This window comes from Carcharodon carcharias, chromosome 1 (genome assembly GCF_017639515.1).
Source record: "Carcharodon carcharias isolate sCarCar2 chromosome 1, sCarCar2.pri, whole genome shotgun sequence".
Taxonomy (NCBI): domain Eukaryota; kingdom Metazoa; phylum Chordata; class Chondrichthyes; order Lamniformes; family Lamnidae; genus Carcharodon; species Carcharodon carcharias.
Window position 1 is genome coordinate 151,957,616 of NC_054467.1, and position 16,892 is coordinate 151,974,507.

The following is a 16,892-nucleotide window of genomic DNA, read 5'->3' on the forward strand; positions in this document are numbered from 1 at the left end:
ACCATTTTTTTGTCTTATTTCTAGTTAATAAAGCATTACTTTATTCAGTAAAAACACAGGTAAAAACACTTTTCCACTACAACACAAGATGTGAAGCCATTTTATGCTACTCACTGCTCTGTGTATAGAAAGTGCAGGTTGCCAACACTGTCAACGTAGTTAGCAGGACTTAGCCAGGGTGATGCCAGCAGCAAGAGAGCTTTCATTGTCAAAGGATTCTTGCTGAGATGCTGCTCTGTAATCTATATTTCTCTCTCCCATTTGGGCACATATCTTTCAGTCTGGCTGTATCACCAATCATTTCTGCCTGAAGACTGGTATAAAGACTGGTACTCTGAACTTAAATCTCTTCAAAACTAAGTTGGACTGAACATTATTGAAATGTAAGAAGATTACTGAGTTTGATCATCGGATGGTTGGTTGGAAGCAGCATTCATACAGAAACTCTGTTTGGGTACTGACACTCTTGTGCACAACTTAACAAGGTAACTGGAGGGAAACAGCAGTGTATAGGTTACTGCTTCACCAATCCTTGTGTTTTTATGTTAGGTGATAATTAGAAATCATAAGTTACTATACTTCATATATATGTGGTAGGGCTTTTAGCCTGGCTTGCTCTTTCAGGCCTCAATATTAACAACCCTGTGACATGCAGGAGAGGGTTGGGAGAAGTTAAAAATGCAAAAACTGGAACACGCCCCAACTGCCTGTGAACATGCCAGTTGCTGTTTCTCAGGTGTCAGGTTTCATCACGTACAGGTATTCCATTGTGGACAGTCAAGGACAATTCATTATCTATTTTAAATCAGGCTCCCGCAGTATTATTGGAAGCCTGATTTAAATGTAAATGTTACCCACACAGTTTTCTCAGGGCTTGGGATACCTGGCAGCAAAAGGGAGGTGTGAGATGCTGGTTCAAGAAAGTAAATACTTCTTACAGCACTCTTTGTGGGTCAGAAGGTGCAGCAATGCACCACTCGGTCCCTTTTCCAAAGATCCATGCCCCCTCTGCCAAACTCTACCCTCCCCCCACCCCGTTACAATACACCACTTCTGCTCCCAACCTCTCCTGCCCACCCTCCATGATTACCAACTACCCCCCCCACCTGCAAGCTACAATCTCTCCCCCCCTCAGCCATGGTTGACGTCCAATGAACTCTTGCTTGCTCCTTTCCCCCTGCCCAATTGCTGGGGACTGCACTAGTGCAATCAATATTTATATGGTTCTGGTAGTACAGGAACCTATAAAGAAAAAAGTCACTGTGTGTATCATACTTTAAAAGAGTTGCTAAATTGTCACCTTGGCTCAATAATAACTCTCTTGCCTCTGAACCTGAAAATTGTACGTTCAAACAACACACAGGACTTAAACTGAATTTTCCTCTTGGCATGCAGGGGCATGCCCGACACTCTCGAGCGTGAAATAGCATGTGATGATGCCAAGCAAGAGTCTGTGAGAGTTGGCAGCGTGCCCGCCGACAATTAAAATCCTGATTGAGGCCATTAAAATAGCAATTGATGGCGATTTTTTGCTGCCTGTCCAACGTTACGGTTGGTGGGCGGGTGAATTGGCCAGGCGGCCTTTTGCCTTTTTGAGGAAACCTCATCTAAGGGCAAGATGGGGTTTCCGATATTAATTTAAAAAAGATTAAAAGGTTTGGACAGAATTTTCAGCGTCCGTATGTTCAAGTGACTCATTCTGAGGTGTGGACATTTTTTCTGAATTTTACATTCTGTTTTTATTGATGTTAAATTTGTCAGCTCTCTGAGGCTCTCTGTCCTCAGGGAGCTTTCCTTCCACGCTCCCCCATGCCTGCGCTGACTTCAGCGCTCGCCCTCCTCCTGCCCCCACCCCAGTAGCGCTGAGCCTTTCAGCGCGCCTTTCACGCTGAATGGCCATTAAGTGGCCAGCCAGCATGAAATCGGGGTTGGGGGCTGATCGTGGTTGGTGGTCTGTTCTCCGGCCGCTCTTGGGCCCGCTGATTGCGGCCGCCTGCCAACCTGAAAATTCTACTAATTGGGCAGAATCTTCCCCTTGCAGGGTGGGCTTGGTGGGGGCAGTCAGAAAGCTGACTGCTGCCTGCGATCGAGGCCAGAAGCCGATTTCATGCTGGTGGGCTGAGTAAGGCCCACCCAGCGTGAATCGCGGCTCCCGAGGACAGCGGGAGTGGGCGGGCGGCGGCGGGACGGCTATGACCACTGGGTCCAATGGCGACCGGGTGGCCTGTTTTAAAAGCTCCTACAGCCTTTCAAAGGCTGTCAAACATGGCCAGTGGAAGGGCTTCCCAGAGAGTTGCTGGTGAGCAGGCCAGGCAGAGGGGTAGGGCAGGGGGGCACTGTGCCCCTTATTTTTCGGGTGATTGCCTTGCTGCCCTCCTCGAGGAGGTGGCAGCATGGGTGGGAGGTCTTCATACCCCAGGACAGGAGGAGGAGGAGGCTCCCCCACATGATCAAACGTGCCTGGGAGAAGGTGATGGAGGTGGTGAGCTCCCGCAACGTGGTGCAGTGCATCTCGATCCAGTGTCGCAAGCGCTTCAACAGCCTCTTGTGCTCAGAAAGGGTGAGGACCATGTTGGCATTGGTCACTTAACCCAGCAGGATGGCTTTCCTGCTTGGCTGCAGCCCACCAAGCTCTGAGTGTAGTGACTGCATTGAATCATTGACGGCATGTGTCCTTCGCTGGGTGGGCCAGCAGATATTGCCCATGCTGAGGCCACCCTGAGAGGGTGGTGAAGAGATGGGTTCTGCCCCACAGCATGTGGGACACTGAGACCCACATTACTGTTTTGGGGACAACCTGGAGGAGCTGCACTTGGGTGCAGTGCTGGAACTCCAGGACATGTCAAAGTCAGGGTGATGATATGCTGGGAGGGGAGCTTCAAGGTGGCATTGGCACCGATGCATCTGCTGCCCTTTATGTTCCACATGCTTGCACCTCCTTGCTTAGCAAGGTTAGGCCGGTGACATAGGCAGCATTTGGCCAAGGGGGTGGGGGGATGGTGCAGGCCTGGCATCTTTGTGTGAATGTTCGGTATCTGTGAGGTGAGGAGACACTGGAGCCCTGCAATGTCTCACTCTGGTTGGGGTGGGCCGTCCGCGAAGAGAGTCCAGGTACAATTAGCACTAATCAATGCTCTTCTCTCCTTTTCAGGAGAAGAATGCACATAATGCTGCCTAGTGGGTGAGGACTGGCGGAGGACGGGCCCAGTTGGTGATCATTAGCAGGTTAGAGCAGGAGGCCCTTAATCTGGAGAGGCGCAGGTATGTTTGCTCAACACTGAGGTCACCATTAGTGTCCCAGCAGCCATGGCAGTGCTGAATGTTCAGTGATTGAAGTTTGCAACATGGCTTGACCATTGCCTACGGAAGGATGAGTGCATAATGATCCGGGGGACAGGGATGCACATTGACATTGTCTCTACATTAACTGATCCAATGCCCTTGTTCTTCCTTTCAGCATCAGTGGAGCAGGGCTGGGAGGAGGAGGCACAGGGGCCCCATCTCACACCTGAGGGCCCTGAAGTCATGGACTCACCAGCGTCACCCCATCTCTGCCAGGCAGGCACCAGCACAGATACTAGCACCTCGGTGAGAACAAGATCATCGGCTGGTGTCCTAGGGCACAGTGGTGAGGGCACTTCACAGTCACTGGAGTAGCTGGTGGAAACAGAGGGTGCCCATGGTGCCAGCAGTCAGAGGACTTCAGGAGACCAGGCATATGCTCTGTCGGTGGCTAATGATGTACCTCTGGAGTTGTCCATGTGGCAACAAATGCTGGAAGTCCAGCAGGGTGTGCATGAGGATCTGGCGGAGATACATAAGGCTGTGCTTGGCTTGGTCTCCATTGTGGAGGAGTCCACGCGGACCATCATTGATGCAACGAGCCTCATGGCCAAGCGCCATGCTTCCTTCATGGAGAGAGTGGCGACTTTCATGGTGGGGTTCCTCCAGGAGACCAATCAGGGCTTCCTAGGGATGTGCTCGGACTAGCAAGCCCTCACATCGGTATTGATCTCAGCTGGTCAGTGCCAGTGTGGGAGATGGTCTGGGTACCAAGTTTCCCAGCTCGGTGCCCATCCAGCTACGGTGAGCAGGGAGGTCCGAAGCGACATTATGTCAGCGTAGCAACTGCCTGTCGTCTCAGCTGGCACCTCTCAGGGCACTCCAGATGAGGGCAGCAGCTCCTCCAACCCTCTGCCAGTGACTGTTGTATCCGATGAGGCTGCGATGACTGGGAAGATGCCAGCTGTGGAACTGGCCGCTCCCTCCCAGGCGGGGCCATGTCCACGGGTCAGAGGATGACCGCCAAGGTCATCGAGGCTAACAGGACAGCAGAGTGAGCAGGCTGTCTCAGATGCCAGTGCCAGTGAATCGGGGTGGGGAGGGGGAGGGCACCAACACTTGGCACACAAAAGCGTAAATTTAAGGCACTTTCAGCACACCTTGGGTTTTTCACTGGTGCTTTTGTGTTGCCCTGCAATGAGGTCATGTTAAGTGGGTCTGGTGTTTAACACCTTTGTCATTTTGTTTCCTTAAGTTCATTTTGTTCTATATTAAATTTAGACATATGACCATGGCTGAGGGTGACTCTTTTCCTCTGCAGGTGGATGGTTACCCATAATGTTAGGAGTGAGTTGTGTCACATTGAACTTTATTGTCAAGGCCCTTAGTTAATGTTCCTATCCAGGCTGATTTAGCACTCAGGTATTGAGTATGGAGCCTGCAGCCCAGGCTTGTCTTGGAGATCCATCTGTGGTGTTCTAGCTGAAGGTCCGTTGGATTAAAGCCTCCCGGGTGTCCCTGCCTCCCTGGAGTGTGCCCAGGTCAGTGTCTACCCCCTCAGCATTTCCCTGTACGTGCTTATCCTCGGACTCACTGCTGGACTCATCGTGTGCAGCCGCAGCCACTGTGTCTACATCTATATCGTCCGCAGCATCCCCCCTTTCCAGCGCAAGATTATGGAGAGTGAAGCATGCAACCACTAACAGCGACACACGATCTGGAGGGTACTGGAGTGTGCCCCGAGTGGTCCAGGCACCGGAAGCGAATCTTGAGAAGACCGATGGCTCTTTCCACCACAGCCCTTGTGGTGTCGTGGCTCCTATTGTACCGCTCCTCAGCTTCTGTTCTTGGATGGCGGAGAGGCATCATGAGCCACTTTCTGAGGGGATAGCTCTTGTCACCCAGCAGCCATCCATCCAGCCGGGCTGGAGCACTGAAGAGCCCCAGCACCTGGGAGTATCTGAGGATTTAGGCATTGTGGCAGCTGTCTGGGTACCTTGCACAGACTTGTAGAATCAGCACCCTGTGGTCACACACTATCTGCACGTTCTTGGAGTGGAAGTCCTTCCTGTTGACGAAGGCACCGGGTTCACCTGCTGGCGCCTTGATGGCCACATGTGTGCGTCTATTGCACCCTGGACGCGGGGGAAGCCAGCAACGGCTGCGAAGCTTCTGGCTTGCTCTGTCTGGCTGGCCTTGTCCCTGTGGTAGTGGATGAAAGTCAATGTATGCCTGAATAGAGAGTCTGTCACCTGCTTGACACAAGTGTGACAGCTGACTGGGAGACACCGCAAAGCTCACCCACCGACCATTGGAAAGAGCCAGAGGCATAGAAGTTGAGGGCAGTTGTGATCTTTAGAGCCACAGGCATGAGGTGTCCACCACATAGTTTGCGGAGATCTCAGGGCCTATCATCTGACAGATAGAGTTGATTGTCTCCCTTGAGAGACGGAGCCTCCTTCGGCACTGGACCTCAGACATTTTGAGGTAGCTGCTTCGCTGCCCGTAAACCCTGGCAGCAGGACAATGGCACCTTCTGCAGCCCCTTCTGCCTTGGACTTCCTGTTGGCCCTGCGCACCTTGTGCCTGCGCCTGTCCTCCCAAAGTTGGCTCCCCTGGAGGCTGAATGTGCACTCCTGGCTTCCTCCCCCTTCTAGGCCTCCCTTCCTCTTCAGAGGAGAAGACTCCAGTGGAGAGCACAATTCTCATTCCCTGGCTAAGGGAAGGCTCCCTGAAACCTGCAGGCCCCAAAAAGGATCTTCACTGTAGAGTCCTGACCTAAAGGTTGTGAGTCCAGTCCAAGCAGCTGGTATGAGTTCTGAAGTATTTGTGCTCACACAGGCAAGTATCAGTAACTTTCCCAATTAAATATCTGACTGAGCATATTCGCGACCCCACTGACCCCTCTTATCTCACCCATGGATGAGGTTTATACAAATGTGTCCTACCCGCCTGCCTGTTGTGCCCATGCGATGATGTGAAGATCACATGGGCCTCAAAATCGGCGTCAATTGGTGCCTCAAGGGCCTTAAGAGGCCCATTAATTAATGGCGGGCATGCATTGGAGATCATCATGCGCCCACCCACTATAATATCATGATGGCACACGGTGACGTCAGGACGCTCGCCCGACGTCACCACATGTCATTTTGCGCGTTGGCATGCAGGACTCACCCCAACATGCCAGTGGGAAAATTCTGCCCTTAGAGTTGGTTTTGGAGGAAAGCTATTAAATTGAAGCCCTCTCTGCCTATTCATAAAAGACAATATTTGGGAAAAAAAAAAGCAGGAGCTGTTGGCTGTTCAGCCAATATCAGCAAAATAGATTTGGTCATTTATCAGTTGTGGGACGTGGCTGTTTACAGGCTGGTTGCCACGTTTACAATTATAACAGTGACTAACTACAAAAAGTAATTCAATGACTGTGAAGTGCTTTGCGAAATTCTGAGGCTGTGAAAGATACAATACAGCTGCAAGCTCTTTCTTTCTTAAATGCACATTAACCATCATTAGAATGTGTTTGACAAACCTTCTAGGCTTGGGTTTCACTTTACTCCTCCCTCCAGTTTTATTCTTTTTTCTCCCTTTTACCTTAAAAATGCAGGATATGAGAGACTAAAGATACTTTAGTAAGAACTTATGAAGTGAAGGTCATTGCTGGATGACCTAAGTGGTGGAACAGGAGTAATGTTGATGAGCAAAAGCTAATAACTGACACAGATTCAAGAATGATGTAATAACAACATGGTTTGGACAAGAAATAACACATACGAACCAGGAACAGTAGGCCATTCGGCCCCTCGAACCTGCTATTTATTAAGATCATGGCTGGTCTGATAGTATCCTCAGATTTGCATCCTGTCCACCCCCAATAACCTATCACCCCCTTGCTTACCAAGAATCTATCCACCTCTGCCTTAAAAACATTCAAAGCCTCTGCAACCACTGCCTTTTCAGGAGGTGAGCTCCAAAGACTCATGAACCTCTAAGAGAAAATTTTTTGCCTCATCTCCATTTTAAATGGGCGACCCCTTATTTTTAAACAGTGACCCCCTAGTTCTAGATTCTCCCACAAGAGAAAGCAGCCTCTTCACATCCACCCTGTCAAGACCCCTTAGGTTCTTACATGTTTCAATTAAGGCACCTCTTACTCTTCTAAACTCCAGCGGATACAAGCTGAGCCTGTCCAGCCTTTCCTCATAAAACAACCCGCACATTTCAGGTATTAGTCTGGTAAACCTCCTCTAAACTGCTTCCAACGCATTTACATCCTTCCTTAAATAAGGTGAGCAATGCTGTACACAGTAATTCAGGGGCAGAAGTTTTTGCTCGGTAGGTGAGCTTGCGCCTGACCCGCTCAAGCATGAAATGATGCGCGTTGATATCAGCCGAGCATGCTGATGTCGATGCGCACTTGCACAATAGTTAGGTTGGCAGGTGTGCACTGGAGCCGGCAGCGTGCGCGCCAACAATTAAAAGGCCTGTTAAGACTATTAAGTTATCCATTAACATAAAGTTTTCACTGCCTGTCCAACCTAACGGTTGGCAGGCAGGCAAAAAAGACCAAGTGGCCTTGCATTTTTTTGGAAACCTCAACTACAGGTGGGATGAGGGTTCCAAAAGCTAATCAAAACAAAATAAAGACTTTAATTTTTCATTAATAACATGTCCCTGCTCATGTGATAGAGTCACATGAGGGGACATGTTTTATTACATTTTTATTTTTAAATTTCTTTTAATATCTCTCCATCTCCCTGATGCAGCTCCATGCCTCAGGGAGATTATGCAGCACTCACTCACACACTTGCATGAAGTTTGCGCTCGGTTGGCTCGCACTGTTCCCCCCCCTCCCACACAGGCGGGCGTTAATTGGTCCTCCAGCGTGAAATCGCAGTGCAGTGCCGATCGCCGGCGGTGGTCGACTTCTCTACTGCCCCTGCCTGCTCCTACTGAGCCTACCTGCCAAGGGCAAAACTCGGCCCCAGATGTGGTCTCACTCATGCTCTGTATAACTGAAGTATAACCTCCCTACTTTTGTATTCAATTCCTCTTGCAATAAATCTTAACATTCTATTAACTTTCCTAATTACTTGCTGTACCTGCATACTAGCCTTTTGAAGACACCCAGGCCCCTCTACAACTCAGAGCTCTGCAATCTTTCACCATTTAGATAATATGCTTCTCTTTTATTCTTCCTGTCAAAATGAACAATTTCACATTTTCCTACATTATACTCTATTTGCCAGATCTTTGCCCACTCACTTAACTTACCTATATCTTCTTGTAGTCTCCTTATGTCCTCTTCACAACTTACTTTCCTAGCTATATTTGTGTCATCAGCAAATATGGCAAGCATCCTATCAATCCCTTCATCCAATTCATTTATATAAATTGTAAAAAGTTGAGACGCCAGCACTGATCCCTCTGGCACAGCATTCGTTACATCTTGACTGCTTGAAAAATACCCATTTTTGCCTACTCTCTGCTTCCTGTTAGCCAGCCAATCTTCTCTCCATGACAATATGTTACTCCCTAAACTATGAGTTTTTATTTTCCGCAATAAGCTCTGATGTGGCACTTTATCAATTGCCTTCTGGAAATTTAAGGACAGTACATCCACTGGTTCGCCTTTATCCACAGCACATGTTACTTTCTCAAAGAACTCCAATAAGTTGGTTAAACATGATTTCCCTTTCACAGAGGAGGTATGGGATAAAGGTGCCACTGGTGCATTGCTGCGCCTTCTGATCCAAAAAGTGTGCTGTAAAAGGCATTTACCTTCTTGAACCAACATCTCAAACCTCCTTTTTGCTGCCAGATATCCTAAGCAGTGGGAAGACTACGTGGGTAATGGTGAGGGGCCGTAAAATGTAGCGAGCTATTCAAAAGTCCATTGACTTCAGCGGGACTGTAAAATCTTGTTGGTGCAAAATTCTGCTCATACAGTCCATCCAAGAAAGACAACTGCAATAGCTTGGGCATATTTCAGGAAGTAGCTGGGAGATTTTTCTTGCCCCAGCAGCAGAGATAAATAGAACCAGGATCCGAGGAAGACAGCAAGCAGTGGTTAGGCAATGGCACAAATAACTTGTCACAGAAAGGGGAACAGATGATTGAAGTGGCCAGGTTAGCTCAGACCTGACAAAATTAAGTGAATTAATTCAGACACATTGTCACTGCCGCGTCAACAGATGTGAATTTAATACCAGTAGTTGTAGTTGTGGCTGAGTTAGTAACACGCTTGCCAATGAATCAGAAGCTTGTGGGTTCAAGTGCCACTCTGGAAATTTGAGAAAGGTCTAGGCTGATACTCTAGGGCAATATCGAGGGAGTGCTGCACTGTTGAAGATGCTGTTTTTTGATGAGACGTTCAACCAAGGCCCCCTATTAGGTGGACATAAAGAATCCCATGACACAATTTGAAGAGCAGCAAGGGAGTTCTCCCTGGTTTATTGGTCAGTATTTATCCCTCAATCAACATCATTAAAAAGAGTATCATCTGGTCATTATAATTCATTGTATTTATGTGATTCTCATTCTGTGCATTCATATAACCAGTCAGTGAATGCAAACAGCTCATGTAACAATAAGGTCTCATGACTTTCTTTTTAAGTTAAACAACTAGGGTTCTGATTTTCTGTTTTTTGTTAAACTCCCTTGTGTCCTACTTTGTACAATTAAGCTACTTATTTCGAAAGGTTAATGACGGCATTAAACAGCCCATGAAGATATTTTCTGCAAATGCGTTAACTAATGCTTTGCAAAGAGAAAATTAAACCCTAGATGGCAATAAATAATTAAAAAGTTCCCCATTGGCTAGTACAATGTCTGCAGTGTAGTCTCTTATGTCTGACACATAAGCCACAGAATTGCAAGATGTTACCACTGCCTCGCCATTAACATTGAACTGGAGTCTGGAAATTTTTGGGTTACAATCTTTATCATAGTCAAACTAAGTAAATTACTTTCCACAACCACATACCTCTGATGAGGGTTGTTTTTTTGTCTTAGGGTAGTCAGTTGGTTTTCACCAAAGCATTCACATAAAATGCAAAGAATAAAACTGAAGTATAAAACTGCCCTCAACGTTTAACTAGTTGAAAGAACTTTAGTCAGCCATTCTCTGTGGTTGTGTTAAGAGGAAGAAGCAGCTGCCACTAATTTTAGCTTATGTCCATTTGGAAACAGAACACAGGACTTGGGGGGTAAAATAAAAAACATTGACACCTCGAAAGCTGGATGCAGTTGTGACAAAAATAATCTTTCAACGTGGATTAGATTCTTTTAGTTTTATTACAACACACAAAGGGTTAAAAATCAGTTTGATTATTCAAAATAGACCAGGATATGTTTCAATGCAATAGTTTTGGGGGAGCCAAAAGCCTGAGGGATAAACCAAGCCATTGAATTCAATTTAAATACTAACATCTTGACAGATTGTTCAAAGAAATACTTGATTGGCTGCTCTTTGAGTGTTTAAGAGAGTTATTTAAATGTTACTGAAACCTGTAGGGAGATCTAAGCCAAAGAGTTCCCTTAAAAAAAATCATTCAATACTATTGACTGGAATAACTGAAAGCGAGATTGTTTCATGCACTAATTTTGAAGAAGAGGGAGAGGGACAAGAATATAAAACATAGGCACACACCCTTAGGTAAAAGGATTGTGACTCAGATGATTTCTGGACAATATTATTCACTTTAAAAATGTCTTAATTAGCTATAGCAGATTGCTGCTTGGAAGTAATCGCTTTGGTCAATCAACAACAGTTTTGGGACATGATTAACAGATTGGCTGTAACCTCAACAGCAGATTCATGCCTTAATGATTTTGTGTTGACATGCTTCTCCAATAGCCGAGTGGACTTACCTGTGACGTAGATGGATTTCTAGTTCGCAGCGCTGCATAACTTCAGTGCAGTGTTCTTTAAATGGGCAGAATACCAATACTTTATCCAGCAGTTTTTGCACCAGGAAGCTTGACTTCTTGCACACCTTCAGACACAAGGGCTTTCGATCCATGGGGCAGAAATCTTTGGCCAGTAAGAAATTGGTAAGGCACAAAGTACAATAAGTGTGACCGCATGGTGTATCCAGTGGTTGCACTAAGGGCTGGAGGCAGATGTGACATATGAGATCATCATCTATTTCATCCCAGTAATTATATGAATGATTTTCCTGAGGCAGGTGTGGTTGTCCGCAGCAGATACAAAGAGTCAGTACAGCAGGATCCATATTCACTGCAGAATCACTTTATTCTAGCAATACAATATTCAGTGAAAGCTAGATCCAAATCAATGTTCACCAACAATGAAGATTGCTGAGTTTCAGGTTAAACTCCAGAACTGAAAGAAACAACACGGATAGTGACAATTAAACAAGTGAAGTTCTTCTTTCAACAGATAGTTGTTAAAATCTTATGAAGTTGAATCTTGCTACAGTAAAGCATAATAAAGGTCATACCATTGCACATCAAAGAAATTTCCCAACGGGAAATGAGAAAAAAGCTGGATATGCGCTTAAACCTGTCGTAAGGCTCTGTCCCTGAGGCAAAAGCATCACGAGTACATTTCAGTTTGGTTCATTTGATAACACTCTCTTGTGACTGAGGTTTGGGGTTTAAGCCTCACTAAAAACTTGAGTATATCATGCACGCTGACAATTCAGTGCAGCACTGAGGCAATACTTTATCATTGGAGATTCTGTTTTTTGGCTGAGATATTAAACTGATGCCGTGCCCTACCCCGCTGTTCAGGTAAAAGCTTCATCAGCAATGTCTGAATAAAAGTAGGAGTTATCTCAGTGTTCTGAACAGCACACCCCCTCCAACCAATATACCAGAAATAAGCCCTTTTTTGTGTGTGCAATTGGCTGTCACTTATGTCTATATAACAAAGTAAATACATTTCAAAATGTAATTTTTTAAATAACTATTGCAGGGGGAATAGCTTGAATGAGAATATGTTGAAGGGTCCAGGGAAAAATCTCTAGAAATTTTCACACTTTATTTGGTTCATTTTGAGATAGTTTAGAATTTATAATGAATACAGAAGCTGATCTTTTTCCCATCTAAAAAGGGAGAGTCATTTCACCATTTTACAGAAAAATGTTTCCCTATTTGTTATTTGAGAATTAATTGTTCTTCCTTAGTGTAAAATCAGTAGCAGCTGACAAACTATTTCAGGGGAGAAAATTTATTCAGTTTCTTTTTAAAGTTGGCACTCCCCTCTTCTTTCCCCCTTCACTGACACCACCGCCCCCCCCCACCCCACCCTCTCGCAATTACTCCCCTTCGTGCTGGCATTTTCCTTTATTGTGCTCAATTAAGTCTGTCACTGTTACTCCTCTTTCCCTATCTCAGTTAATTCAGTCTTCTCTTCATCCCCCCCCCAGTGCATAATTGAGGCTCTTACTTCCGGGTGCGACTGTGATAATGCTGCACACTGTAGGTGAGAATTGCTAACCTCTTAAGAATTTCTGCCCACGGTATGCAGCAGGGTTCCATCTCTTATAGCAACAGCACAAGGTAGTAGTGCTGGGGGAGGGGTAGCTGTCTGGGAAGGCACTTAGCCTAGATTGGTTTTCCTCTGCAAAGGCAGGCACACGGAGCAGGCCACAAACAATGACTGTTCAGGCATGGGCTCTTGGCACTTCTAGGTGCAGGTACTGGAAAGCTGCTGGCTCCCCTTCAACTGAAAGCCACCAAGAACCTCTGCTTTTGGGTTAACAAAGGAGAAAAAAGGGGAAAGTTAAATAGAAAATTAAATGCTAAATCTCCAACTAGTTTCATTTACCAGTTGGCATGTGAGCAGTTTAAGCAAGTTCTGTGAATACAGATATGCTGGATGAAAAACAGACTACAGGGGCATGACCAGGCCAAAAATTAAAGTAATTCTTTGCACTATAAAAAGATATTGATTGCTGCAATACTGTCATATCGGACAATTCCCAAGGTCAGTAAACAGAGATGGATCAGCAATACAATCAGTGGAGCAATGATGTCGTTCATTGTGTTTATTTGCCATTTGAAAAACAAAGCTGGAATCATACTAGTGAGAATCAGAAAGGAGAAAATAATATCAAAACCATTGTCACCCTTTACAGCTCAGCAAATACATAACACATCGCACTGTAAATCTTAACGAACAACCACAATGCCATATCAGCAGAATGACTGTAACAGACTTGTCCAAACCTCAACAGCAATAGAACCTGCCTGAAAAATTTGCAATCAGGTAACGCCCATAAATATCTTATTTTAACCTGGCTTTCTGAGAACAGGCAGCTGTATGTAAAACTGGATTTTGTTTTTGTTGTTAGTCACTGGGACCTTCCTAAAAAAAAAATCTCTGAATCTGTCTCAACTTGTGGAGGTGGTGCTAAAATATGTTGTTTATTTCAATTCCTATTTGAAATCGTCCGTGGTCCTCCTCCCACAGGAGATGGAGCAGTTTAATTTTCCATTTAACACAAAATAACAGAATCTTAGTGTAAAATGTTTCAATGCACATTATGTACAAATCATAATACCCTTCTTCTATGCATTGTTCATGCAAAGTTCTGCATTGGGACTTCAAAGATCAAGCGTTATCTTGTAATTTGTTGACACGGTTATGTGGTAAACCAGCATGGTTTCTACAAAATGCAAAGACTATAACAAATTTACTGGTGTATACATGGATCTCAATTCTGATGAAAGCAAACTGAAACATTAACTCTGTTTCTCTCCAAGGATGCTGCCTGACCTGCTGACTATTTCCAGTATTTTCTGTTTTTATTTCCGATTTCCAGCACCCACAGTATCTTGCTTTCGTATTAGTGTTTAGTTCACTGCCACTGCTCTTCCAAGAATCCCAACCTTGAAGAAGTTTTGCTCTTCTCTTCGACAGGACTTCCTGTTTGTCTCTTTTACCTTGTTCACCATCATTGCTTTCTCCTGAGATCTGATGAAAGGTCATCAGCCTTAGGTTGGGATGAGTTTTCATCGTAAGACTGGCTGGTTAGGAGGCATTTACACCAGTAATTTCCCACAACTGGCTGGAGTGCCAGTCTGTTGCCATGTTCTTGTCTCTGGTCTATTTTCAGGGATGTGACTTCTGGGAGGTGTTGGCTACTCACCCACTGGTGGAGGGTAGCCAATTGGGTTAATTAAATAGTCAGCTGAGGGCTCTCTTCATACGCTACCTGGATTTTACAGATTGCGGACAAGCTCCACTGTGTGGCTATGGTTGTGTGAATGGCGGTGGCTTCCCAGCGGGCAGGCCAGAGGGGTGAGAGGCATGTCCTGCAAAGCAGCCCAGCATCAATCTGCTAGGCTGAAAGTCATGGCCATATGCCATCCTTTGGAGGGGAACCCCCTCAGCAATGATACTTGGCAACTGTGGTCGCAGTACATTTTGACCCATTTACAAGTTTTCAGAGGATATCTCTGACTTGCGCTGCCCTTACCAGACTACCTCCCCACCCACTTCACTGGCAGTGCCCTCCACCCCTGGTGGAGGTGGAGCTGCTAGCTGCCCAGAGCCTCTGGAACTTCCATTGGCCCTCCCAGCTGCAGAGCCCAGCTGCCACCCGTGGTCCTGCCATGGCCACTTCCAGATTCCCGATCTGGAATCTGAAAGTCCGGATTGGACCCTGAAACTAAAATTCAGCCCATTAACTCTTTTCCTCTCTCATCAAATTGGTTAAATTTTTTTCTTGGAGTGATGGATGAAGAGCACTCATTGATGTTCAAGAATTAGATTGGCTTGGTTGTAAACACAGCTTTTACCTTAAGTCAGAAGATTGTGGGTTCAAGTTCCATTTCAGAGCTTGAGCACATAACCTAGGCTGGCTCTTAAATGTTCCTCTTTTGTGAAGGAGTGCTACATTATTACAGGTGCTGGTTTTCAGATAAGATGTTAAAGCGAGATTTCATCTGTCTGTTCAGTTGGAATTTGATTCTATGGCTGAATTTGATGAGGAACAAGGAGTTCTGCAGTGTCCTTGCCAATATCCCTCCCTCACGTGACAAACCCAGACATGGATTAACCAGCCATTTACCCCTTTTGATGCTGATGTGACCTTGCTTGGTGCAAGTTTTTCTTAGGTCCCTAATAGCAGTGAGTTCAATTCAAAAGGAATCCACTGGCTGTACAGCCCTTTGAAATGTCCTGAGGTTATGATTCAGCATTATATATAAATATGTTTTGTTTCCATAAGGTTCTTTTGTTGTTTCCTAATCTTCAGTGCCAGCTGTGGCTCATCTTGTCTCCAAGTCAGATGGTTGTGGGTTTGAGCCCCAGTCTTGAGACTGGAGTCCCATAATCCAGGGTGACATTCAGCAGCACTAATATTGAGGAAGTACCATGCTGTTGGAAGGACAGTGGTGAGGGAATGCTGCACTGTCAGAGTGCCAATACTGTGGGTGTGCCCAAGTGTCAAGAGTTGCTATCTTTTGGGTGAGGTATGCCTTCTCAGGTGTTGTAAAGGAAGAAGAGCAAGGGAGTTCTCTCTGTAGTCCTAGGGCCAAATTCATCCCTTAACCGCATAACTTAACAACAGGTTGTCAGGTAAATTTATCCTATTTTACTTGTGGGACCTTGCTGTGCATAAATTAGTTCCAGTGTTTGCTACATTACAGCTGCTCTTCAAGGATGTCTCTTTGCAGTGGTTTGGAACATCCCGAGGTGGCCAAGGCACTGTATAAATGCAAGCTCTTATCTAATTTCTCCAATTCTCTATGTGATGCAACTTCTACACAGATTCTTGTAGCTTCAAGTTTGAATGCAATCATGATAATTTTTTTAATTCTTCCAAGGAATGTGGCTAGGCCTGCATTTTTATTGTTCTTCCCTAATTGCCTTTGAAAAAGTGGTGGTGAGTCGCCTTCTTGAACCGCTGCAGTCCATGTGGTGAATAAATATAATGCTTATATTTATGTATGTGTGAATCTTTAATAATGAGGTTTTGTTACTTTCTCTTTTAATACTGTATTTTCACAATAAATTTGATTGTTCCCTTTTCAATAAATTCAATAATACAAAAGTTAATAATTAAAGTGCTCTGGTTAATGGAGTTAATTACTTACTACACACAGATGTGAAACTTCACCAAGTAGATAGAATTAACAGGAATTAAACTAAAAAAACGAGTTGAAGTTATTAAAATTTAGGTTCTACTAAACCTGGATAAAGTTACAAAGTGTCAGGAATGGTGGTCCTACATGTCACAGTACGCTCTCACGCAGATAGGAATTTTCCAGATAAAACTGCAAAAAGAATAAATAGGAAGAAGTTTGATCATTGTAACTTACCTATGTCTGGTGCTAGGAAATCATCTCCTTTGTCAGAAAAAGTTACAAAGAGGATTTACATCCGTTTAAATCCACAGAAGCACATTGTGAACTCACTGTAGCTGAATACTTTTTATAAAGGATTGTCATTGGACAAAAATGAAGTTGCTTAAGGATCAGCCAATTAGTAACGTAGAATCCTTTTTCATATATATCTGCAGACTGCAAAATTGCAGATTTTGATCCCGCCCTAACATGCAATATTCAGCTCAGAGGTTTCTGGTTCCCTGGAGACATCTATACAGCAACCAAAGACATTTTTTAAAAAAAGGCACCAT

At 45.1% G+C, this 16,892-nt stretch overlaps 1 protein-coding gene across 3 annotated transcripts in view; it reads right to left on the reverse strand.

The window, feature by feature from the left end:
* lnx1 (ligand of numb-protein X 1) overlaps window positions 1-16,892 on the reverse strand; it is a 277,592-nt gene that overhangs the window by 167,819 nt on the left and 92,881 nt on the right. For 2 of the 3 annotated variants that reach the window (XM_041200613.1, XM_041200624.1), the window contains one exon: window positions 11,152-11,626. In XM_041200613.1, the coding sequence (XP_041056547.1) occupies window positions 11,152-11,516 (365 nt within the window). In that variant the 5' untranslated portion in view covers window positions 11,517-11,626. Of the gene's footprint in view, window positions 1-11,151; window positions 11,627-16,575; window positions 16,651-16,892 lie in introns of those variants that run through there. The other variant, XM_041200633.1, reaches the window with a different exon arrangement.